This window comes from Hyperolius riggenbachi, chromosome 9 (assembly GCF_040937935.1).
Source record: "Hyperolius riggenbachi isolate aHypRig1 chromosome 9, aHypRig1.pri, whole genome shotgun sequence".
Taxonomy (NCBI): domain Eukaryota; kingdom Metazoa; phylum Chordata; class Amphibia; order Anura; family Hyperoliidae; genus Hyperolius; species Hyperolius riggenbachi.
The window spans coordinates 14,935,011-14,961,815 of NC_090654.1; the positions used below are offsets into that span (position 1 = coordinate 14,935,011).

General features: G+C 47.6%; 1 protein-coding gene across 2 annotated transcripts; it reads left to right on the forward strand.

Annotated features, from left to right (window-relative positions):
- Positions 1-9: 9 nt before the first annotated feature.
- On the forward strand, positions 10-14,066 carry LOC137531945 (protein BTG1-like). 2 transcript variants are annotated; one of them, XM_068251988.1, is made up of 4 exons: positions 10-94; positions 196-223; positions 11,247-11,408; positions 13,374-14,066. In XM_068251988.1, the coding sequence occupies exons 3-4, from the start codon at positions 11,291-11,293 to the stop codon at positions 13,715-13,717; spliced, it is 462 nt and encodes a 153-aa protein (XP_068108089.1). In that variant the 5' UTR covers positions 10-94; positions 196-223; positions 11,247-11,290; the 3' UTR covers positions 13,718-14,066. The 2 variants fall into 2 exon arrangements, with proteins under 2 accessions (XP_068108089.1, XP_068108088.1); XM_068251987.1 differs by lacking the exons at positions 10-94; positions 196-223 and having other exon boundaries at positions 10,789-11,408.
- Positions 14,067-26,805: the final 12,739 nt, after the last annotated feature.

Below are 26,805 nucleotides of genomic sequence, written 5' to 3' on the forward strand. Positions count from 1 at the left end.
CGCTCAACGGACACGCCCAGCTCATAACTGCCAGACTGCTGCTCAGCCGGCTACAGCATCCTGCTTCCTGCAAACATCATTCTCCTAAACACTGGTATGGCAGCCTCCTCTGATCATAGAAATGTCCTCACATCATGGATTTTACTTCATTTACCAGCAAAGATCACTAAAGTGTCATATTTCTCTCCATTACAGGATAGACGTTCAGCTATATGCATCAGAGGTAAGCCTGTGCTGTGCTGTCCATGACTTTACTGGTTACTCTGTAACTCCTCTTACCCCTGCACCCTGCATGTCCATAGCTTGCCAAGGCTGCCATGGTTACCCTAGGCCAAAACATGTATGCAAATTCCACTACATACGCAGCTCCTCATGTGTAACATCCAAGTACAGCAGCCCCTCCCATTCTATGTGCAGCCCCCTCTACCATGTGTAACATGCATGTACAGCAGCCCCTCCCATTCCATATGCAGACTCTCTTCCATGTACAGCAGCCCCCTCCCATTCCATGTGCAGCCCCCTCTTTCATGTGTGACATCCATGTACAGTAGCCCCCTCCCATTCCATGTGCAGCCCCCTCTTGCATGTGTATCATCCACGTACAGCAGCCCATCATCCATGTGTGACATCCATGTACAGCAGCTCCTCCTCCCATTCCATGTGCAGCCCCCTCTTCCATGTGTAACATCCATGTACAACAGTCCCCTCTCATTCCATGTGCAGCCCCCTCTTCTATGTGTAACATCCATGTACAGCAGTCCCCTCTCATTCCATGTGCAGCCCCCTCTTCTATGTGTAACATCCATGTACAGCAGCCCATCATCCATGTTTGACATCCATGTACAGCAGCCCCCCACCCATTCCATAAGCAGCCCCCTCGGAGCTAGTCTAGTTGAGGGGACCAAGCAAGAATCCTCATAGGTAAGCTTCTCTCCCTGCAATAAACTAAAAGCAAAGTGCCCAACAAATACATACATATATAGACCACTAATTTGCCGTACGAAATATGTCATTGAGGCTGGGAACACACTTAGCAGAAACGCTAGCGTTGCGGAAAACACAGCGTTTATGCATTGTTAGTCAATGGGCCGCATAAAAAAACGCATATAAAAACGCATATGCATTTTGTAAGCGTTTTATGGTTTTGTTGCATATTTTTCAAAAACGCATCAAAAACGCACACATTGAAAGTCAATGGTGACGCAATGTAATGCTTTTTATATGCGTTTTTTTTTAAACTATGTTTTCTGATCTGTTTCCGCTTCCAGTTGATTTCCTAGTGGGTTGCATAAAACGCAATATAAAAACGCATGCAAAACGTTTTGTATGCGTTTTGTAAATGCAAGCCGCAATCATATGAAAAACACACAAAAACCGCAAAAACGCACATGACAGAAAACGCGACCTTTCACGCACTGACAAGTGCGCACCCAGCCTAAATACCATCCACACCACCAAAGTAATCGGTTTAGTAAAGTTGCGTGAGTGTAGGCGGCAGACGAAGCGAGGCGAGGGTCCTGGAGGTGAGCAGTTTTAGAATTTACCAGTAATTATATAACTTTAATTATTAAACTAATGACATATTTCAGAGGGCAAATTAGTGGTCTATGCAGTTTGATTTTAGCAGTGGCAAGTTTCCCATGATTTATCGCAGGGGGCGGGGTTTGTCTGTTTCCTGCTGGGTCCCCTCAACAATACTAGCTCCGCCCCTGTTCCGTGTTTAAAAATCGCATTGCCCTCTCTGTGACCTGTAGCCCAGGCGCCCCCTACAGTTCGCTAATAGCAATTGCTTAGCGTTTTTGCTCATATTTTGTACAGATATGTTAGAGAGATTTCCGGTGGTTTTAGAAGCATCTTTAGTTTAGGGCTTATTCACACTCGGGCGCTGTTTGGACACAATTCGTGCTTTGTTGGTCGCCGGCGATCAGCAAGGCACTGCTGCACAAGCACTACACAAGTAATCCTATGGGATTACTCTCACTACAGCGATTGTGAGGCGTTTGTGATTATTGCTGATTGCAAATGAGCAGCATTTTTCCGACGATGGCGTGTCGATTCTCATTCACTAGAATTAGAATCGCAAAACACAAGTGCCGAAAAATAGACGGAAAAAAGAAATGCAAATTCGCGATTTGCATTTACAAGTGTGAATGGGGCCTATCTGCTTGTGTTTGCAGAGTGATTGCGATTAGCGATTTGCAATTTCCATCTGTTTTCGTTGGATAGTGAAATCAATGCAAAGTCATTTTTGTACAGCAAATGAAAAGCAATTTTGCATCAGTCCTATTTATATTTATCGGAGCACAGTTGCAGCAAAATTGCTGCCCGACCCGCGATTGCGATTTTCCTAATCACAATCGCTCTTGTGGGTTTGCCTCCATTGCCTTTCATTAGCCTAGTGCTTTTGGAATCGCTGGCAAGACTGAAAGGGGAACTGAAGTAAGAGGTATACGGAGGCTGCCATATTTCTTTCCTTTTTAATCAATACCAGTTGACTGGCAGCCCTGCTGGTCTATTTCACTGCAGTAGTATCTGAATAACACCAGAAACAAGCATGCAGCTAGTCTTGTCAGATCTGACTTTAAAGTCTGAAACACCTGATCTGCTGCATGCTTGTTCAGGGGCTAGGGCTAGTAGTATTAGAGGCAGAGGATCAGCAGGGCTGCCAGGCAACTGGTATTGTTTAAAAGGAAATAAACATGGCAGCCTCCATATACCTCTCTCTTCAGTTGTCCTTGAAGCCACTCTAGGTGGGCCCTTATAGAATTTTTGGGTTGAAACAAGAGAAAAACACTCCGTAATTTGGGCAGGGACTGGGAGCCGGTGCCAGCCTGCTGTTTTGGACCCAGGAATGACGCATCCTCTGATCTCGCGAATGCCCGCTGTTCCATAGCCAGATGTCACCGTGGATTGATGTTTAGATTTTGCAGTAAGTAATGGGAAGAGGCAGCCCTTGCGTGACGTCACCTCTTCCTGATTGGGTTTTCCATGTGAGTCTCCAGGAAGCCCAGACATAAGTTATTTTTTTTTACTTTCCAGATTTCTTTTTATTTACTGGCGTGTTTTATGTTTTATTCTGAACTTCTGAGTACAGGATTAAAACACTGTCTGGGAAAATAAACTGCACGGTAATAAAACAGAACGATTGCTGGAAAAATCTGCTGTGCTTCCGTTCCTTGCGCATGGAAAATTTAACAAGGCAGAGAAATACGTAAATGTTACCCCACACCGACAGGACTGATCCTCCTACACAGGTTAAAGGTGACCCGAGGTGTGAGGGATAGGGAGGCTGCCATATTTATTTCCTTTTAAACAATGCAGATTGCCTGGCTGTCTTGCTGATCCTGTGGCTCTAATACTTTACATCACAATTACATCATGCGCCTGCGCAGAGCGCTGGCCCCAGGCCACAGTCGTGCGCTGTACAACGCGTGCAGCGTGCCAGCGCATGCGCAGCGATGCCCAACCCGGCCAAGACGAGGGGGGCGGTGGACATTAGGGGGATCGGAGGGGCAGTTTGGAGAACTGGGGGAGCGGTCAGCATCAGGACAGCTCACCATACATGCCTGCTCCCTGTTTCTCATAATCATTTGGGCTCTGGTATCCTTTAAAGCTACAGGCACAGTCTCTTTTAGGCCTAGGAGCCACTAGAGCGCTTTCAGAAGGATTTTGGAATCACAGATTTAAAAAATCACAATGCCAATAGAAGTGGATGAAGTTGAGCCCATCGGCAAACCACAATCGCTCTGCCTGCACCATTTCACTAGCAATCGCTTTTCAATCACTATTCATCGTGATTTCATTGTGACTTTGCAGCTCTTGTAATACACAGAAACTCCCAGCTTACCCATAATCCTTTGCAGAACTTCAAAACTTAAAGGGAAGGTTCAGGGAGGGTGGGGAAAAAATAAAAATCAATTTCCACTTACCTGGGGCTTCCTCCAGCCCGTGGCAGGCAGGAGGTGCCCTCGCCGCCGCTCCGCAGGCTCCCGGTGGTCTCCGGTGGCCGACCCGACCTGGCCAGGCCGGCTGGCAGGTCGGGCTCTTCTGCGCTCCAAGTCCTTGTACTTCTGCGTCCCACGCCGGCGCTCTGACGTCATCGGACGTCCGCCGGGCTGTACTGCGCATGCGCAGAACTACTGCGCATGCGCAGTACAGCCCGGCGGACGTCCGATGACGTCAGAGCGCCGGGGTGGGACGCAGAAGTACAAGGACTTGGAGCGCAGAAGAGCCCGACCTGGCAGCCGGCCTGGCCAGGTCGGGTCGGCCACCGGAGACCACCGGGAGCCTGCGGAGCGGCGGCGAGGGCACCTCCTGCCTGCCACGGGCTGGAGGAAGCCCCAGGTAAGTGGAAATTGATTTTTATTTTTTCCCCACCCTCCCTGAACCTTCCCTTTAAAGGGGAACTGAAGTAAGAGGTATACGGAGGCTGCCATATTTATTTTCTTTTAATCAATACCAGTTGCCTGGCAGCCCTGCTGCTCTATTTCTCTGCAGTAGTATCTGAGTAACACCAGAAACAAGCATGCAGCTAGTCTTGTCAGATCTGTCTTTAAAGTCTGAAACACCTGATCTGCTACATGCTTGTTCAGGGTCTATGGCTAATAGTATTAAAGGCAGAGGATCAGCAGGGCTGCCAGGCAACTGGTATTGCTTAAAAGGAAATAAACATGGCAGCCTCCAAATACCTCTCTCTTCAGTTCCCCTTTAAAGTGCACCTGAGATGAAAGGGTGTAAAAGTTTTATACATACCTGGGGTTCCTCCAGCCCCCACCACGCAGATCTCTTTCTCGCCGCCATCCTCCGCCACCTGGATGCTCCAGTAGATGCCCCGATATCTTCGGCCAGTCGGGGCCAGTTGGCGCAGGCACAATCCCCATCGAGCTCCCGTGGATTGGAGCATTCTGTGCCTGCGCAGTACTACTGCGGAGGCGCAGAAAGCTCCTGCCGTTTTAAAAAAACTTTTACACCCTTTCGTCTCAGGTTTACTATAAAAGTGTATAAACTGCAGCTCCACACAGCCGTAGGAGGATAAAAATTCATTCATTTAAAAAAAAGCTCCGAATGCGATGTGGGCGACTTGGGACATGGAACATAACCCCGAGCGGCTCCAACCTAAATACCAGTCCTAGAACTCTGCAGTCGCTAGCGAGAACCGAACGCGGTCACAACACAAATAGCCATTTTAACGGATTCCAGATGGAAGAACGACGTATGAAGCTGCGCTAATGTTCCTGTGATCACTTAAAAAAAGGGGGGTATTTTTTACCAGCATTTGTCATAGCGATCAACACTCAGCTATTTTGATGACTTTTCAAGCTGAGTTCAAATTATGGCGAAAAGTAACACAAGCTAAACAGACTGCAGGCAGATGTAACCCGCCGTGACGCTACTCGAGAAAAATGCTGCAAATTATAACAATCAGGCCTATTAAACATACTTAAAGTGGACCTGTCGGAGGGTGCCTGGGCAGCTGGGACAGGCTGACAAAGCAACGCTTTGAAGTAGCCCTGCGCTATTAGAATCCATTCTCATGGGCGTCTAAACTCTGAGCTTGTGGGGGTATCCAGGGCTGCGATGCCTGAATGAGGCAATCCAGATAGCAGAAGCGACAAAAATGCCATCACTCCTAGAAAAATGTGGGTCAGGTTTTATAGCGCAACTGAAGAGAGATATGGAGGATGACATGTTTATTTCCTTTTAAACAATGCACATTGCCTGGCTGTACTGCTGATCCTCTGCCTCTAATACATTTAGCCATAGCCCCTGAATAAGCATGCAGCAGATCAGATGTTTCTGACAACATTGTCAGATCTGAAAAGATTAGCTTCATGCTTATTTCTGGTGTGATTCAGACACTATTGTAGCCAAATAGATCAGCAGGACAGCCGAGCAACTGGTATTGTTTAAAGGGAAGGTTCAGAGAGTGGGAAAAAAAATAAAAATCCATATCCACTTACCTGGGGCTTCCTCCAGCCCGTGGCAGGCAGGAGGTGCCCTCGCCGCCGCTCCGGAGGCTCCCGGTCGTCTCCGGTGGCCGACCCGACCTGGCCAGGTCGGGCTCTTCTGCGCTCCAATCTGCGCCTCACGGGGGCGCGCTGACGTCATCGGACGTCCTCCGGGCTGAACTGCGCAGGCACAGTACAGACCGGAGGACATCCGATGACATCAGCGCGCCTGCGTGGAACGCAGAAGAGCCCGTCGTTGGGGCCCAGAAGAGCCCGACCTGGCAGCCGGCCTGGCCAGGTCGGGTTGGCCACCAGGAGCCTGCGGAGCGGCGGCGAGGGCACCTCCTGCCTGCCGCGGGCTGGAGGAAGCGTTTTTAGCGTTTTGTAAGCAATTCCATGAGTATTTTCTGGCGCTTTTGGGAGCGACTTTAAAAAGTGTAAGCTTTTTGGCAGCGATTGTGTAGCGATTTTTAATTCTGATGGGTCCTTTCAAATTATTACAATTTTTGTTACATTTGCAGTAATTTATAATCGCACACAAAGTGCTAAGTGTAGCGATTCATGATATACTTTACATTGAAGCACAAACACTCCTAAAATGCTGCCTGTCCTGCGATGGTGATTTTGCTAATCGCAATCGCTACTGTGGTTACATTTATTTATATTTTAAATTACTGCAAACTGTAAAAAATAATAAAATCACTAATCGCTATCACAATCGCTGGCAAAAAGCTTACACTTTTTAAAATCGCTACCAGAATCGCAGGAAAACACTCATGAAACCGCTTACAAAACGCTAAATAAAAACGTCAGCGATTGCTATAGCAATTTGCAATTCGTAGTGGGTTCCAGGCCTTATATGAGGTTTCGATGGCTGTGTTGATACACATAAAGTGTACAGTTCTATTCCTGTTAAAACGGATGGCGTACTGATGCAAAACTGACAGGACAAGACAGGACTGGAACAGAGCTATACAGATTTGTGTGAACCCAGCCTATGGGCCCTGAAGGCAGTGAAAAAAAAAAAAATGTTAGATACCTATCCTAGTAGTTGGAAGTCTCTGAATGGTCATAAGGCATCCCATATCCTTATACTGCACCCGTTCCAGCGCAGGATGGGCGAGCGCATCCGGACTGGGTACATGTGAGTATATTCCGGGCATGCCCAGTAGAACAAAGCCTTTTGTCCACTGTCCACCAAGTACGAGGGCTTAGTTCTACTGGGCATGCACCGACCTTACTCACACATGCACGGTCTGTAGGCACCCGCCCATGGTCGGGGAGTACTGCCAGAAGGAGGCTACTCGATGATAGGAAATCAAAAAAACATAGAGAGACCCTGCACTGGAATGGTGTGCTGTAAGAAGATCCAGGAAACCTCTAAACAAGGGCGTCAGGAACCATTTTGGCTGAAAGAGACATAAAAGCCACATATTTTAAAAATGTAATTCCGTGAGAGCCATACGATATGTTCAAAACTGGGACAGTAGGACAGGGCCGGGCCTAGGCAGAGGCGAAAGAGGCTCCAACTTCAGGGCGCAGTGTAGGAGGGGGCGCACAACTCACACAGCTATCATCCCCCTATTGTCTTTGAAGCAGAGAGAAATAAGAAAAGGGGATACATGGCAGTGACTAGTGCAAGCCAGATAACTAGAGATTAAGGTTTTGTGGGGGAGAGGGTTGGGGGCCCTGGGGCACCTCTTAGTATAATAGCAATCAGTGTGTGATGGCTGGGGTGGGAGGGATGGAGGGGCGCACTTTGGTGTCTCAGCCTTGGGTGCTGGAGGACTGGAGGACCTTGTCCCGGCTCTGCAGTTGGGCTCACGTCCCTGTTGCCATGGTAATGTGTATACAGTTGATCCGCCAGGTAGCGGAAGTGTCAGACACATCTTCAGCCTCTCTTGGGTTTCAGCAACATCAGCAATTTCCCTGAGAGCCAGACAGGAGAAATACCGACTAACAGCGTGTACAATTAGCTAGCTGACTTGGAGGTTGATTCACTTTGTAGGACGAGATCCCCGCACTTTGGCCCAATAGGCTGCCTGTCAAAGTGTTGGGATCTCATCCTACAAAGTCACTGGACCTGACAGGGTCCAGGGTGGGACAATTGGAGCGGCCGTTAGTTTTGGGGTAGCGCGAGTAAGTTAGTAGTGCATGCTACAGCAGTAGGGTGCCTACTTTAAGAATGTCACTCAAACTGCCACACTGACCTGCGCTGCTTGAGCAGTGTAGCTTAGTGAATTAACCCCTACTGATGTGAGCCAGATGTAGTCATCAAAAGAGCCACATCTGGCTCCCGAGCCATAGGTTCCCCCAGTGACGTGGCTAAGGAGCTGTGGGCCCCGATGCAAGTTTTACAATGGGGCCCCCCAAGCACTCTATACATAACAATTGATACGGCGCACCAAAACCTGCCAATGGCAACTACAGTGTCAGAGGTGTAAGAAGGGAATGGGGAACAGTTTGTTAATAATCATCACTATTCAAAGTATCTATAGAAGTGATTATTATGAGCACAGGACCAATGGAGAGCGAATACTGTAGTTGAGGGAGGGCCCTTCAGGGCCCCTCTGGCCCAAGGGCCCCGATGCGGTGGCAACCTCTGCAACCTCTATTGCTACGCCCCTGGGTTCCCCTACCCCTGCTCTAAACCACCTACATTCTTCCCACTACCAAGGTATCTAACTTGTGACTTTTTACTGACTTCATGCGTTCTTTAAAATTGAGTGATATGTGCTGTTCACAGAGCCCACAAGGCAAGTTAGGCTGGTGCCTGGGACCAAGTGGGTGTCATGGACCCACCTGCTACATTCTCTGACCCTTCTCAAAGCTACTAACTCGCCTAGGGCTCCACTTCATCTTCATCCATCTCTGGATTTCATACAGTTGGTGATCGTGTGTCAGATCGCCTACCTAAATACCCGACAATGCTCACCAGAAAAAATGGCGTTTTCACTTGGCAGCTGCAATCATTGCTTCACAACAGAGGGACTCTTTACTTGCTTTTGTAGCCAGTGACGCCGGGCTTTTTGGTGCCTGCCTCAAGTGGCGCAGCGCCGAAGCTATAGTCCGTCCCCCATGCACGGTGGTAATTCAGCGATTGCTGCCTGGATCCCAAATTACATCTCCCTCTGAGTTGCGATGACTTCGGAGGGGGAATAGTATTTAACACTCCCTACCGAATTTGTGCGGCAGCAGAGTGAGCCGCTTTAAGAACCTAAGACTGTTTCAAAATATGTGCGGCCCTGTCACACTTCACAAGGTGTGTGATCTGCACGCAGGGCCGGTTCTAGTCACAGTGGGGCCCCGGGGCAGAATAAATCCAGGGCCCCCCCAATAGACCAAAAATCGGCATTAGGGGCCCTTTTTTGCAACAGATTTCCCTCCTGAGTCCCGGAGCTGGCTGCTGACCATCCCTCCCAATCACCATCCAACTTAACTGTGCTTGCAGAGTCCCTGCAGAGTCTATGGCAGTGTAGTGTGTCACCTGCCCCCAGCACAGGTGAGACGCTACTCTACCAAAGACTCTGCAGAGGCCCCATGGAGCAACAGTTAAGATGGGAGGGACATGCCTTGGGGGCCCCTACAGGCTCTGGGGCAATTGCCCCCTTTGCCACTATGGTAGCGCCGGCCCTGTCTGCACGGCAACATGAAAGTCCACAGACTCTCATGTCAGGGTTCACAGGACAGTCCTTGTGCGTTGCAATATAACGCACCTGGGAGTATGGCTGTGTTCCCACTTGTTACCGGACCATGTTGGAGCCAGTGGGATCCGATGGTCTGCTGGGTCCGGATGTGCTCCCCGAACGGCAAAACGGGGGGATCCGCCTGCCCAGAAGGCTATACTGCGGATATGTTACAGCGTGACAAGTGTGAATGGCTCCTATCATTCGATGTGCGGAGAACAGGCAAAAAATGTCCATTCTCCACTCAAGTGGGAACAGAGCCTATTTTTGTGGGCAGCGCATGCGATTTCTTGTCAAGTAGTACATTGTTACAAATGTTAGAATTTTTCTTATTACCGGACCAGCGCTAGCAAACACATGTGCGAAATATTGCACATATTACAAGTGTGAACACAGCCTTTTGTGAAAAGATCCCTTATCAAAGTCATATCAAATCAAAGACAGCTTTATCGGCATGACCAAGCTTCAATACAGGCATTGTCAAAACAGGGGGAAAAGGGGTGCATAATGTCACACAATTTTATGAAACTGGGGACCAGGGAAAGTGCTTTATCTCGAAATCACAGCACTTCTCTGTGACAGATTCATACACAGACCCGCTTAGATTAGAATTCAGATATTACATAATAAACGCTTCTGATAAACGCTGGGATGTAAGAGGCCTCCCCCCCCCCCACCCCAGAATTCTGCAGAACTTTTACTTTCTGGGCCACAATCAGAGCCACAAAACTCTGAGAATGAAACAGCCAGAAGCAGAACATCTGATCTTGTAAATAAGTTTTTGCGCTGCGGTCGGCCCCAGAAGGGTTAAGGAGGAAGTGGCTGCCGAAATTCATCCCCCCACCTTCCACCTGTTGCTAAGCAGACTGCCCCCGTACCCCTTCCTGCCACCCACTCCCACTTGTTGCCGGGCAGATTCCCTGCCCGTGACGTGTCAGCGCGCCTCTGTTTGTTTATTTATACATTGTAACAAACCTGTGCGGACGTGCGCGCGAGGCTTCCATTGTGACGTCACCGCGGAGTGGCTGCCTCGCGGCCCCGCCCAGCCCTTGTTTACTCTGCTGCCCCCAGTTAACTCTGCCAGGAATTTTTGTGCTGCCCCCTCTCAAATTTTCCCGAAAGAAAGAACGTTCCTTAGCGCTCTGCTGATCTGGCCCGGGGGACCCCGTGGATGAAGGCAGAGCGGACCCCGATCCCTCAAGTTCAAGGGCAGCTGGTCTCCGGGAGGGGCGGGGCTTAGTGACTTTAGGGGAGGGGTTAATGAATGGAACACAAACAATTGAATCACTTTCTGTAACCCCTCCACCTCCATCCGCATCAGCAGCTGCGGCACCTCCTCCTTAGCCTGCCAGGAAAACAGGGGAGACAGCTGGGGAGAACTGGGGGAACATTCTGCTCAGTACCCCATTGTTTGGCCCGATCTGACCTCAGGGGGTCCACAGACAGAAAGTGGGGTGTCATCTGCTCTCCAGGGTCTCCCCTCTATCCCGATCTCCCCGACTTCTGATGAGAAATCCCCCTGATCTGCAATCACTCTACTCCCATGTCCTTTCTCCCATCCCCATAGAAGACCAGAGACAAATAAGTGGAATATTGTGTATGTTCTGCCTAGGATCCTTCTCTAATACTCGCTGGAGGCAACAAGAAAGGGGGACAATGAAGACCGAGATCTCCACAGCTGCTGCCTTTGTCACTAAGCTGCTCAAAACAAGTGGCCTGATAGAAGAAACCCAACTGCAACAATTCTGCCATTCCTTACAGGACTCCATGAGAGGTGACTTTATCTCATATTCTATATATTGTATGTGTTATACTTTCATAAAGTCAGGTCTGATCATTGTGCCTTATTTTCAGGCATATTATAGCTTATATCGCAAGACAGATCCATTACTATTGTGTGTATAGATTCAGTTACCTTCCATACTTGTTTATTAATATTATTATGTATTTATACACTGAAGACACTTTCCGCAATGTGTATACGGGGTACACTGAATAATAAATATCTTATTCCATCAAAGGAGCTCACAATCTAATTCTCCTAATCTAGTTCTAGATATTTTAATAGGCCGACAATAGTGACAATATAATAGCCCAATCGTAGTCCTAGTCTAAAATGCCTACCATAAAAGTAATATAATGTCCCTACTGTAGGCGGTCATACACCATACAATCCTTATCGTACAGTCTTACTGCATCCCTGTAGTATCCCATACAATCTTTGTTGTCCAATCTTACCACATTCGTGTAGGACGGCTATACACCATACAATCTTGTTTGCTCAATCGTTCCGCAGTTTTGTGTAGTACAAGAGCTTATAAAAACAATCGGTGGGACCATATTTTAAGGTCCCTATACATTCCTCGATTTTCCTGTTTGTTCAACCATTTGATTGGATTATCTTATGGGATCCGGGGAGAATTCATTATGTTCAATTCTGCTCGATCAGTGGAAATTGGCCGATATCTGGTTGAATCGACCAATTTACTCGATCGGCAGGATAGATTGTAAAGGAATCGGCTACTGTTTACAATATTTAGGTTGACACAGAATCGATTTGTGGTCTCAGAGTATGGAGGCTCAACATCTTTCAGATCGATTGGTGGAGAATCGCATAGGATCTCACAGTGTGTGGGCCACTAGTCGATCGACTTCCGATCGGCCACACTGTTGTTGATCGCTCAATAAAGTTGATCGCTTAATCGGTGTAACGTATTGGAGCCTTTACATAGATTTGGTAAACCTGTACAATCCAGATTGTACAGTGTATGGCCACACTAAAAACAAAACAACAGACTGTAGGTAAGCTCTCATAGTACATAAAAGTGTTGAAGATTGTACAATCAACAACAACAAAACATTTGTAAAGTGCTTTTCTCCCATAGGACCCAAAGCGCATCAATCAAGATTGTGTGGTGTATGGGTTGCTTTAGGCCAGATATTTGGGGGAGGCTGATCGGCTTTGTAGTCTGTCGGAAACCCGAATGTCCAGAGGATACCCACCGACACGTGGGGCAAACATACAAACTCCACGCAGATAGCGTCAAAGTACTGGGACCAAAGCTTTTTGTAGTTTTTTATACTATGGAAAAATAAATTAATCGGTTTTATATACGTAGTACATCCCACAACCGATCGAATGGTACTGCGTTCATAGACTTAACTGCCTTAAATGTATTCACTGTTTATACATTCTGAAAGCGTTATTGCTTTTGTTGTTAGCGTAGATTATCTCTGTACTGTCACCATTTTGTCGTCTGTCGTATTTATCAGACTTGGACATAACGAGCCGATTGACTCATTGAAAACATATGTGCAAGTTTTGCATCCTGTTTATATCGAAGTTGGGCCTAAACTTGCATCAAATCTTATCCCTCAGATCGTGAGATCCACTGACTTGTAGGGAAAAAGCGATTGTTCATAAATCTATTCAGAGTCGGGGATTATAACAAACAAAACATTTGGTCAAGGCAACTCTGTAGCATACAGTGGGGGCCATATGGCCTGTGATACAATACAGACCCCAGCGTAGGCCGCAGACGAGTATTATGAATTCGGTGGGACGTATCTTTGAGCAAGGCCAGATCTAACCAGCCAGACTGGAGAGAATAGTTATTAATACTTGTTTTTTTTTTTTCTCTTCTTCTTCCTCCAAACTCCTCCTCCTCTCCCTCTCTACGCCAACCCTTCCCTCCCTCTCCTCCTCGACGCTATCCACTCCCCCTCTTTGTTTCAACAGATCATTACAAACACCACTGGTTCCCCCAGCTTCCTTGCAAAGGGTCCGGCTACCGTTGCTTAAGAATCAACCACAAAATGGACCCTTTGATAGGCCGGGCAGCGGGCCACATCGGTCTCAGCCACCGCAGACTGTTCCAGCTGCTCCCCAGCGAGTTGACGCTGTGGGTCGACCCGTTCGAAGTTTCGTACCGCATCGGCGAAGACGGATCTATATGTGTACTGTACGAGGGGGTCCCGGCAGCGACAATGTCCCTAGAAGCCCACTCCAGCTGCAAAGACACACTGCGGATGGGCCGAGACAGCCCCACCAAAAACTACAACATGATGACTGTTTCTAGTTAGTGTCCAGGACGGGGAAACGCGTCAGTAAATGTACAATTATGTATGTACCCCCTCATCCTTTCATAAATGAAGTTTCAGTACAATTAAATGTCTCGTCTTCCAGCTGTAGACATCGTAGTACTGGCAATTTTATCCTTTTGTTGTTGTTAAAAGGTGCAGCTAAAAAAATTTGAAACGGGGGTATATATATATAGCAAAGGCTCTTACTGTCATTTTGTATGACTTTTTGTTTTTCGTTCCCCGCCGTGGAAAATGTACATTGTAAATGAATTATCGAGTCGGGAAGAAAATAAGATTTATATTTTGGAATACTCCATGACTCTTTTTAATAAAAACAAAATTTATTTTATGTCATCGTTACTTTAATTTAAAAAAAAAAGGGGCAAAGGTGGGGTTCCGAGGAAAAGTGGGTTTCAAAACTGATCTTTTGTTTTCAGGCAGCTGCTTCTGAGATGTACAATGATATGCTTAAAGCACAACTGAGGTGAGAAGAATATGGACGCTGACATATTTATCTCCTTTTCATCGATACCGGTTGCCTGGCAACCCTGCTGGTCTATTTGGCTGCAGTACTGTCTCGATTACCTGAAACAAGCATGCAGCTAAGCTTGTCATACCTGACAATAATGTCTGAATTGCTTGATCTACTGCATGCTTGTTCAGGGGTTATTGCTAAAAGTATTATGCCTGGTGCATACCATGCAATTTCTCATCAGATAGACAGTTGAATCGATCATTTCTGACAGGTCCGATCTGATTTCTGATCGTTTTCCTGATCGATTTTGTACAGAAGTGATTGGAAATGAAATCGGACCTGTCGAAAATGACCTATTCGACCAACTATCTGATGGGAAATTGCATGGTGTGTACCAGGCATTGGAGACAGAGGATCAGCAGGACAGCCAGGCAACTGGTATTGCTTAAAGGGAACCTGAGATGAGAAGGATATGGAGGCTGCCATATTTATTTCCTTTTAAACAAAACCAGTTCCCTGGCAGCCCTGCTTGTCTATTTGGCTGCAGTAGTGTCTGATTTGCACCAGAAACAAGCATGCAGCTAATTTTGTCATATCTGACAATAATGTCAGAAACACCTGATCTGCTGCATGCTTGTTCAGGGTCTGTAGATCAGTAGGATAGCCAGGTAACTGGTATTGCTTGAAAGGAAATAAATATGGCAGCCTCCATATCCCTCTCACTTCAATTGTCTAAAGTGTACCAGAGATGTCACACTAGCGCTTATTTATACTTACCTGGGGCTTCCTCCAGCCCCATAAATACCGCGGCTTTCCCCGCCATCCTCCGTTCTGGCGCTACGACTCCCGGTAATCAGTCGCCGCCAGTCGTGGGCTTCTGCGCATGCGCAGCTCGGCCTCCTGTGTGCCCCGGCCGCACTCACACGTGGAGCGTTCTGCACAGTACTGTACAGGCGCAGAACGCTCCAGGGGACGGGAGTGCGATGAGGGGTGCTACCGTGGCTGAGCTGCGCATGCGCAGAAGCCCGCGACTGCTAACGGGAGTCATAGAGAAATAACGGAGGATGGCGAGGTAAGCTACGGTATTTATCTGGCTGGAGAATGCCCCAGGCAAGCATAAATAAGCACTAGTCTGCCATCTCTGGTTCACTTAATTTAAAGTCCCAAAGCCCCGTGGTGGTTGCAAGCACAGGAAGTTGGGGGTAAGTCACACCAGTGGTGATGCTAACATAACATAGTTCTACACTATCCAAAATGTAGGATAAAATGATTTCCAGGAGCTGGGTGTACACTGGTATTCATACTATTTCAGCTTAATAACGCAGACCTTATTGCCAAAACTATTATATAAACTGATGTTCCGACGTTAAAGTATTGCCCCCTACTGGGCATATTCACCAATAGAGGTGGTCAGTGGGCTGCTAATAATCGTGTCTCGGATGCAAATTGTAGGCAGATCAGAATTGGGCCAATAGAATTGACAGGACGTGTCTAATTGTGCAAAAAGAACTAAATATACCACAGATGCCTCAATGTGCAGAGTGCCCATTTTTTCTCTTGTGTGTGTGGGGGGAGGGATTGCACAAGGTTTCTGCTTTAAAAATTAGCCTGAGGGCTGTTTTACAGTTTACACTACATGTGATTCCGATTTTGATGCGATTTTACATGAAATTCCGATTTTTGTTGCAATGAAAAAAGTCCTGCATGCTGCGGTTTTTGTGTTTTTCTTGTTGAGTTTCCAGCATCCAGAGAAAATGAGAATCAGAATTGCGATCTGCAGTGTAAGAACCCTTATTAGGTTAAAGGGAGCCTGAACTGTAAGCGCCCTTTCACACCGGGATGGTGCTGTATTTTTACCGCACCCCACCTCTGTGCAATGAAAGTCTATGGAGATTTTCATACTTGAGACTTTATACCTCCACGTTATGGCGCGACAAAAGTGACGTTTTCGCTGCATCCCCGTAGGTCCAGAACTATGTAACCGCGCGTCTTCTGCGGTTGATCTGCGTCGCCCCGGAAGTCATGTTAGTCTATGGCGATGCAGGGATTTTTAAAAAATTACTGTCGCGGCATGCATGTGCGGAAGCGTATTTTTACACTATGCTTCAGTGCAATTCCGCATACCCTGAAGCAGGAAGGGACCGCAAGCGCGCGTCACTTCCTGCTTGGCCCAATGCCAGATAAGGAATACCGCGTAGTAGTGCGGTATTGCCCAAAGGCCTGTTTTTGCCGGTGCGGCGGAAGCGACGCACCGCATTGCTGCCGTCAGTTTACAGTGTGAAACCGGCCTTAATAAAAGATTTTTACTTGCTTGGGGTTTCTTCCAACCCCATGTAGTCTTTCAGGTCCCTCTGTGTCCTCCCAGCCCCCTCCATTGTGCTGCTGTCCCCCTCAGAAAGCTCTCACACTTGTCTAGCTGTTGGCTACTGTACATGAGCAGTCATGTCTATGGGCCTCCTCAATCGCGCTCCCATTGCAAAATAATTGCATGTGCAATACACTCGCACCGTCGGGCACGCAATCGAGGAGGCAGCTGGACGGGACCATGCATGTGGAATAGCCCGCGACTAGACTAATCTGAGATCTTTACTTGAAGACTGGGGCACAATGCAGAGGACACTGAGGGAGCTGAAAGACTATGGTCTGCTGAAAGAAGCCTGAGGTAAGTAAACCCTGTGTAGGAAGGTTTGCTCTGCGTACTTGGTACTTGTCTGTGACTCGCTACAGTGTTCATGGTATGGGGGGGGGGGGGGGGGCAGGTACCTTTTATTATTATTTAGTAGACACAGGCAGAGAACATTTATATTGTGCTTTTCTCCTGGCGGACTCAAAGCACCAGAGCTGCAGCCACTAGGACGCGCTCTATAGGCAGTAGCAGTGTTAGGGAGTCTTGCCCAAGGTCTCCTACTGAATAGGTGCTGGCTTACTCAACAGGAAGAGCTGAGATATGAACCCAGGTTTCCTTTGCCATAGGCACTCATAGTATTTATGTAGCGCTGCAAAGAGTATATAGTCTTGTCACTTATGTGCCCCTCGGAGGAGCTCACAATCTAATCCCTACCATAGTCATATATCTGTGTATGTATCGTGTAGTGCATGTATTGTAGTCTAGGGCCAATTTAGGGGGAAGCCAATTAACTTAACATATGTTTTTGGGATGTGGGAGGAAACCAGAGTACCCGGAGGAAACCCATGCAGACACAGGAGAACATACAAACTCTGCGCAGATAGTGCTCTGGCTGGGATTCAAATTGGGAATCCAGCGCTGCAAGGCGAGAGCGCTAACCACTACGCCACCGTACCATAAATGTATTTAGCTATTAGCAGCTGCTGGTCCATTTCTGAAATTATAATCATCTCATTGACCATCCCTATTACATGCTAGAGACAGGTTTCCTGCATTAAAGGGACTCCGAGCAGTGCAGAAACTATGGAAAGATGCATATCATTTTAAAGCTCTCTTTCTCCTCTTTCCAATGATTTATAAACCACCGCCCTACGCCTTTTAGTTTTCGTTATTTTCGTGATTAAAATTGCCGCGGCTTCGATCGCGAAAATAGAGAAAACTAAAAGGCGTAGGGAGACGATTTAGGTGTCGTCAGAAAGAGGAGAAAGAGAGCTTTAAAATGATATCCATCTTTCCATAGTTACATTGTATTACACAGGGCGACTTTTTCTCAAAATCAGCAGCTGCATTCAGCAGAAAAAGTTGCCCTGTGTAATACAATGTAACTATGGAAAGATGGATATCATTTTAAAGCTCTCTTTCTCCTCTTTCTGGCGACACCGTCGCCCTACGCCTTTTAGTTTTCTCTATTTTCGCGATCGAAAATGCGGCCGTGGCAATTTCAATCGCAAACATAACGAAAATTAAAAGGCGTAGGGCGGCGGTTTATATATCATTGGAAAGAGGAGAAAGAGAGCTTTAAATGGTATGCATCTTTCCATAGTTTCTGCACTGCTCGGAGTCCCTTTAAGTGACCCTGCGTCCAAACCTTGTGTAAAGTAATGCAAACCTGTGAATACATGTTGGCATCTTATGGCTGCTGGGTTTCCTGTATTTTTTTTTCCAAAGTTCTTGTTTCATTTAGGAGTCATCATAGTAAAATAACAGCTCTAAAACAGGGCAACTATTTCAAAGGAACCAACAGTCATTCACCCGTACACTGAGGAAGACAAATGCAGGGCACAGAGCCGCAGACTTCTTGTTCCCCCTATGAGAGACTGAGGCTGGGTTCACAGTGGTCAGTTCTATAACGCATGCGTTATAATGAATATAAACTGCGATGGAAACTGGACATAGAAGTCACACTACAGCAGATGCAAAACGGAAACGGTAAACGCATCCACTAGTCGTATCCATTCATTTTGCATCCGCTTGCAACAAATTTCCTGTCGGCTCTGCTTCCGCTCGTCTGCTCCTGCGTCGATCACGACCACCCGTACACATCCATCGACGCTCACCTGTCCCGCCACCACCATCTATTCAGCCCGGAGGCCTGCAGATGCACGCGGCTCTCCATAAGCTGCAGCAGGCCATTTCTCCCTAGCAACAGGGAGATTTTTCATTGGTCCACCATGAACCAACTGCGTATTCTTCCTGTTGCTGAGGGTTCCTATTGGACAACCCAATGGAGATCCCCATTCTTCTGCTGGACTCCGGGCTGTGTAGGAGGTGCAAAGCGGCGGCAATAGGTGACGGGACACGTAAGTTTTACGTCACCGCAGCAATCGAAACTAGCGAAGTGGACGGACAACTAGCCTAGTGAGAACCGACAGTGTCCATTCTTATAGGTTTTCATTGCACACATTTTCCGTCCCGGGATAATGTGCCGAGTTCCACTTAGCGTTCTGCTTGCGCGGGGCAGCAAACCGAAGCAAGGAGAGGCAGATCCTAGGATCCGCTTCCTGCGCTAAGCGGAGTTTAATAAAGTCCTGAACGAGTAAGGCCCAGTGCACACCAAAACCGCTAGCAGATCTGCAATACGCTAGCGGTTTTGGGAGCTGATTTCAGAGCGATTCTAGGTATGTTTAGAGAGGTTTTCTAAACATACCTAGCGGTTTTGGGTGCGTTTTTGTGTAGCAGATTACACATATTGTTACAGTAAAAGCTGTTACTGAACAGCTACTGTAACAAAAATGCCCGGCAAACCGCTCTGAACTAGCGTTTTTCATAGCGGTTTGCGTTTTTCCTATACTTTACATTGAGGACGAAACGCTTCCGAAAACCGCAAACGCGCAGCAGGAGGCGCGTTGCGGCTTGACAAAAACCGCAAACCGCCGGTGTGCACCATCCCATTGCAATACATTAGACAAGCGTTTTTAGAGGCGGATGCGGCCGGCGGATCGCTCCAAAAACCGCTCGGTGTGCACTGGGCCTACGTGTGAAGCGGCCCTAATGCAAAGCCTGCATGCTGCGAGTTACAATTATACGATCACTTACAACGCAGTTCTGTGAACAGGTCCATAGCATTGTATGGCCAGTGAGTTGGCATGCAGATTATACAAGGCAACTGATCGCTGTGAACAGGGCCTCAAAATGGAGAAAATCTAGAGACCACAAATAAGGAGAATTACCCATCACCCATTAGATATCTGTATATCTCTGTATATTACAGCACTTTGACTGGACCACTTCCAGGCTGCATACAATCTGCATGTAAGCCAGAATTGCTGTATTAAGGCCCATCTACACGATACAATTTATTGTGCGATTCGATCGGATCGAATTCGATGAATCGATTAAATCCGACATGTCCCATCGGGATTCGATTTGATAGTGTGTCGAATGTCATTGCAAAACAATGGCAAATTGATCACACTACCGATCGAATCGAATCCCGATCAGACATGTTGGATTTAATCGATCCAATCGAATTGCACAAAAAATTGTATCCTGTAGATGGGGCTTTCGCCTCTCATCACTGACAATCCCCTAGGAATACCTAAGCTCTGCGATTGCTGACCACGTCTCCTGGCAGAAATAGATTGATCGTTAGATTCAATGTAAGAGTCAGATCTGACTAAAATGTATGAAATCTATGACGAGTCGATTCAGAAGTTTTGTTGATCAGTGTTCAGACACGCCCATTTTTTTTTTTATCATATCACGTGTCTACTAGGGGACTAGCTGGAGGTATGTATGCACCAATATAGGATCCTGCGCTGCCTGACCTTTCCCTACATGAGCTCCCAAGCCAGGGATTCCCCTGTGTTACCTGCAGAACCTGTTCTTACTCCCTGTGTGTTCATTTATAGAATCGCATGATAAACAGGGCTGGTGGCATCTCAAAAACTCCCTGCTGATTGTGTGATTGATTTGAAGAGAAAACGAGAGGAGGATTTCAGGAGGACTAAATCTGGCCATACACACATTGATGCTTACCTGCAGACTCGATCACTCTTATTGAATCTGACGGTTATCTGAGGCGCAACAAACTGCATTGCTTTGTGGAAAAAAACGATTGAAATAGCAATAAGACCAGACGGTAAATTTTAATAGGGGTGATTTCAGGGGGGGAGGGGTTAGGGTTTAGCGCTGGTGATTAAAAATGCAACACAAAAGTGCTTAGAGAAACGCTAAAAAAATCGCTCAGTAAGTCGCTCAATAAATCGCTCAGTGCTTGCGATTTATAATGTGAACAAGGCCTAAAAGATTATCACCATTCAAAGCATCTATAGAAGTGATTATTACCAGCACAGAAATAATAAAGAGCTAATACTGCGGTTGAGGGAGGGACCCTCGAGGCCCCTCTGGCCCAAGGGCCTCAATGCGGTTGCATCCTTTTCACCCCCTAGTGCTGCCCCACTGCAACATGCATAGAAAAGAAAACAAGTCTGGACCAGGGCTGACTGTATCACAACAGGCCTGCTTTGTGTCTAATAATGCCTGCAGGCAACGGGAGGGTCACTGGGCGGCTCCCTCCTGGGTGAACACACATCACTATCTCCATTCTGCCCCCATGTGTGAAGTCATTATCACCAGACAAGTGAATGGTCATCAGTGAAAGGCCTGGAAGATAAAAGCATTAGTGCAGGAAGCTAAACCCATTCATCATGTGATCCTTCTATGGACACCTTGCTATTGTACTGCATGGCAGGCCAGGATGATGTCACTGTGGGGATCATTAGATGTGATCATTAGATGATGTCAGGGCTTTTATCATGTTTATGTACAGTGATGGGAAACACTGAGGACCCTATCCAGTTCCAAAGCATACCTAGAATATCAGAGGAAGCACTGTGGTGAGTGAGAGTACAGAAAAGTACAACAAGGAAAGACAAAAAAATAATAGTAATAAAAAAAGAAAACAGACATAACAACATCAGGAATTGAAAATCAATCCGATGAAAACACTGCATCAAACTAACGTACAGACTTTAGACTACTGTCGTTCGTAAACAACAGATAATTAGCATACAAACGATTGTTCGCCTGAGCAATAAAAATAGATGAAGATGGGACTTACCTGGGGAATCCTCCAGCCCACCGTAGGCCGCGAGGTCCCCCTGGCCCCTCTCCCGGTCCCGCTGCAGAAATCACGACCGGCTACACCCGGGCCGATTGTCGGACACTTCCTTAATGGTGATGCTACGTGTCATCACTGCTGCCGGCGTGATAGTCCTGCGCATGAACGGTTCAGTGGTAGAAAAAGGCGCATGTGCAGTACTGTCATGCCATCCGGCGTGATGATGCGTAGCGTCACCTTTAAAGAGACTCTGTAACAAAAACAAAAGTTCCCCGGGGGGTACTCACCTCGGTAGGGGGAAGCCTCAGGGTCCCAATAAGGCTCCCCCTCCCCTGCAGCTGCAGGCAGTCCAGCGATTGCTCCCCCGAAGTCTCCGGCAATCCTCCCTTGACAAGCCTGACAAGGCTTGCTATATTTACCTTCCAGCGGGGGTGCTGTTGCGGCTCTCAGCACGGAAATAGCCAATCTCCGTCGGGTCCGCTCTACTACGCAGGAGCAGGAGACTTGCGCCTGCGCAGTAAAGCGGCCCGACAGCGATTGGCTATTTCCGTCTATCTCCGAGCGGAGAGCCGATACTGCGCCTGCGCTGGAGCCAGGAAGGTAAATATTTACATCCCCGCTATTCGGAGGGGCACAGCGGGACCCCCGTGGGACACAGGAGGACGGGGGAAGCAAGATGTAGACCCCCTCCCATGTAAGATATCAAGGTGTACTCCCGGCATTAGGACCCCCCTCCAGTTAAGATAGCCCTACGTAGCCCCCCTTCCCATGTAAGATAGCCAGATGTACCCCCCCCCCCCCGGTAGCCTTCCTCCACCAATATACGGAGCCAGATTTACCACCAATAGGTCCCCCCTTTCCCTTTGGGTGTGCCCCACAGTATTAGGCAGTCCCTCCCCAATATAGCTATAGATGCCAGATGTGTCCCCAGTATTAGGTACCTCCCTGGTATATATCTAGATGCCAGATGTGCCTCCAGTATTAGGTACCTCCCTGGTATAGCTATAGATGCCAGATGTGTCCCCAGTATTAGGTACCCCCAGTATATAGATGCCAGATGTGTCCCCAGTATTAGGTACCCCCAGTATATAGATGCCAGATGTGCCCTCAGTATTAGGTACCTCCCTAGTATATATCTAGATGCCAGATGTGCCTCCAGTATTAGGTACCTCCCTGGTATAGCTATAGATGCCAGATGTGTCCCCAGTATTAGGTACCCCCAGTATATAGATGCCAGATGTGCCCTCAGTATTAGGTACCTCCCTAGTATATATCTAGATGCCAGATGTGCCTCCAGTATTAGGTACCTCCCTGGTATAGCTATAGATGCCAGATGTGTCCCCAGTATTAGGTACCCCCAGTATATAGATGCCAGATGTGTCCCCAGTATTAGGTACCCCCAGTATATAGATGCCAGATGTGCCCTCAGTATTAGGTACCTCCCTAGTATATATCTAGATGCCAGATGTGCCTCCAGTATTAGGTACCTCCCTGGTATAGCTATAGATGCCAGATGTGTCCCCAGTATTAGGTACCCCCAGTATATAGATGCCAGATGTGTCCCCAGTATTAGGTACCCCCAGTATATAGATGCCAGATGTGTCCCCAGTATTAGCTACCCCCAGTATATAGATGCCAGATGTGTCCCCAGTATTAGCTACCCCCCAGTATATAGATGCCAGATGTGTCCCCAGTATTAGCTACCCCCCAGTATATAGATGCCAGATGTGTCCCCAGTATTAGGTACCCCCAGTATATCGATGCCAGATGTGTCCCCAGTATTAGGTACCCCCCAGTATATAGATGCCAGATGTGTCCCGCAGTATTAGGTACCCCCCAGTATATAGATGCCAGATGTGTCCCCAGTATTAGGTACCCCCAGTATATAGATGCCAGATGTGTCCCCAGTATTAGGTACCCCCCAGTATATAGATGCCAGATGTGTCCCCAGTAATAGGTACCCCCAGTATATAGATGCCAGATGTGTCCCGCAGTATTAGGTACCCCCCAGTATATAGATGCCAGATGTGTCCCCAGTATTAGGTACCCCCAGTATATAGATGCCAGATGTGTCCCGCAGTATTAGGTACTCCCCAGTATATAGATGCCAGATGTGTCCCGCAGTATTAGGTACTCCCCGTATATAGATGCCAGATGTGTCCCCAGTATTAGGTACCCCCAGTATATCGATGCCAGATGTGTCCCCAGTATTAGGTACCCCCCAGTATATAGATGCCAGATGTGTCCCCAGTATTAGGTACCTCCCTGGTATAGCTATAGATGCCAGATGTGTCCCCAGTATTAGGTACCCCCCAGTATATAGATGCCAGATGTGTCCCCAGTATTAGGTACCCCCCAGTATATAGATGCCAGATGTGTCCCCAGTATTAGGTACCCCCAGTATATAGATGCCAGATGTGTCCCGCAGTATTAGGTACCCCCCAGTATATAGATGCCAGATGTGTCCCCAGTATTAGGTACCCCTGTATATAGATGCCAGATGTGTCCCGCAGTATTAGGTACCCCCCAGTATATAGATGCCAGATGTGTCCCCAGTATTAGCTACCCCCCAGTATATAGATGCCAGATGTGTCCCCAGTATTAGCTACCCCCCAGTATATAGATGCCAGATGTGTCCCCAGTATTAGGTACCCCCAGTATATAGATGCCAGATGTGTCCCCAGTATTAGCTACCCCCCTGTATATAGATGCCAGATGTGTCCCGCAGTATTAGGTACCCCCCAGTATATAGATGCCAGATGTGTCCCCAGTATTAGCTACCCCCCAGTATATAGATGCCAGATGTGTCCCCAGTATTAGCTACCCCCCAGTATATAGATGCCAGATGTGTCCCCAGTATTAGGTACCCCCAGTATATAGATGCCAGATGTGTCCCGCAGTATTAGGTACCCCCCAGTATATAGATGCCAGATGTGTCCCCAGTATTAGGTACCCCCAGTATATAGATGCCAGATGTGTCCCCAGTATTAGGTACCCCCCAGTATATAGATGCCAGATGTGTCCCCAGTAATAGGTACCCCCAGTATATAGATGCCAGATGTGTCCCGCAGTATTAGGTACCCCCCAGTATATAGATGCCAGATGTGTCCCCAGTATTAGGTACCCCCAGTATATAGATGCCAGATGTGTCCCGCAGTATTAGGTACTCCCCAGTATATAGATGCCAGATGTGTCCCGCAGTATTAGGTACTCCCCGTATATAGATGCCAGATGTGTCCCCAGTATTAGGTACCCCCAGTATATCGATGCCAGATGTGTCCCCAGTATTAGGTACCCCCCAGTATATAGATGCCAGATGTGTCCCCAGTATTAGGTACCTCCCTGGTATAGCTATAGATGCCAGATGTGTCCCCAGTATTAGGTACCCCCCAGTATATAGATGCCAGATGTGTCCCCAGTATTAGGTACCCCCCAGTATATAGATGCCAGATGTGTCCCCAGTATTAGGTACCCCCAGTATATAGATGCCAGATGTGTCCCGCAGTATTAGGTACCCCCCAGTATATAGATGCCAGATGTGTCCCCAGTATTAGGTACCCCTGTATATAGATGCCAGATGTGTCCCGCAGTATTAGGTACCCCCCAGTATATAGATGCCAGATGTGTCCCGCAATATTAGGTACCCCCCGTATATAGATGCCAGATGTGTCCCCAGTATTAGGTACCCCCCAGTATATAGATGCCAGATGTGTCCCGCAATATTAGGTACCCCCCGTATATAGATGCCAGATGTGTCCCCAGTATTAGGTACCCCCCAGTATATAGATGCAAGATGTGTCCCCAGTATTAGGTACCCCTGTATATAGATGCAAGATGTGTCCCCAGTATATAGATGCCAAATGTGCCCCGCAGTATTAGGTACCCTCATTATATATCTAGATGCCAGACGTCCCCTGGGTGCAGGTACAACTCACCTGTCCAGTGCCAGTCACCGCATCTCCTCTCTGACTCCTCCAGCAGCAGATGTGATGAGAGATGCCACTAGAGGGCGTTAGAGAGAGGAGACGTTGAACAGTGCGACACGTTGAAGATCCCGGTGGCACTGGTAGGCGAGTTCTGCGTACACTCTCATCGCTGGGTGAGAGAGGCACTCAAGGAGGCACAGGTGTGCAACCAGAGGCTGGTGCCTCCCCAGCCTCTGCCTTAGGCCCGGTCCTGCTTTCCCACCACTTGTGTATTCAAAATAGGAAGCGGGAACATACCCGTGAAACGCGTTGCACTGTTTGTTTTGGAGTATATTAATAAACCTGTTGTCATAAACTGACGGTATCTTGTCTGCTTCGGGAAGGCGAGTCCACCACCACCTCCTGAGGGATTTTAAGCCTTTTAGAACCTTTTATCCTGCTGGCGCCTCTGTTCACTCTTACATTATCAATATCCACCTCTGGTGGAGGGGTGTTGCCCCTTATTTCCTTATCTACAGAGAGCGACTTTTAATCCTAAGTGAGGACAGGTCTAATCTCCTCACCTGCCTATACAGTGGTTACCTAGGAGGTAACCCACGTTTGTGAGTATATACATTATATACTTTTCATTTCCAACCCTTTGTTTTGCATACTACACTATATTGGGCTCTCGGTATTTCTTTTGTCTTTCACCTTCTTATAAATGTCTAGCTGTCAGGGCAACCAGGCCACCTGCATTGTTCCGAACAGCTCACAATGAAGCCACAAACAGGCAAGAAATCGCTGACACAATAGTCGGGTAAGAGAATTACTGCATACGTTCCAGAGACAAATGTCCCTGCAGGACCAAAGAGACCCAATGCTTTATATATAAACAGGCCTATCAGCACTGCACCTGTCCTCTGCATTGTTACATAACACGTTACACCATTCATCACACAGGCATTCTCTGCTGCCCATAGAGGTTCTTATGTTTTACTTAAAGAGAACCTGAACTGGAAATTAAAAGTCAAAATAAACACACACAGACAGGGGCGTAACTAGACATCACTGGGCCCCCTGCAAAACTTTTGATGGGCCCCCCCGCGAAACTTTGGATGGGGGCCCCCCACCCCCCAGGAAAACTGAGGACCAATGTGTTTTCCCCATGCAGATAAAAACACTAAGACTTAAAGGGATACTGTAGGGGGGTCGGGGGAAAATGAGTTGAACTTACCC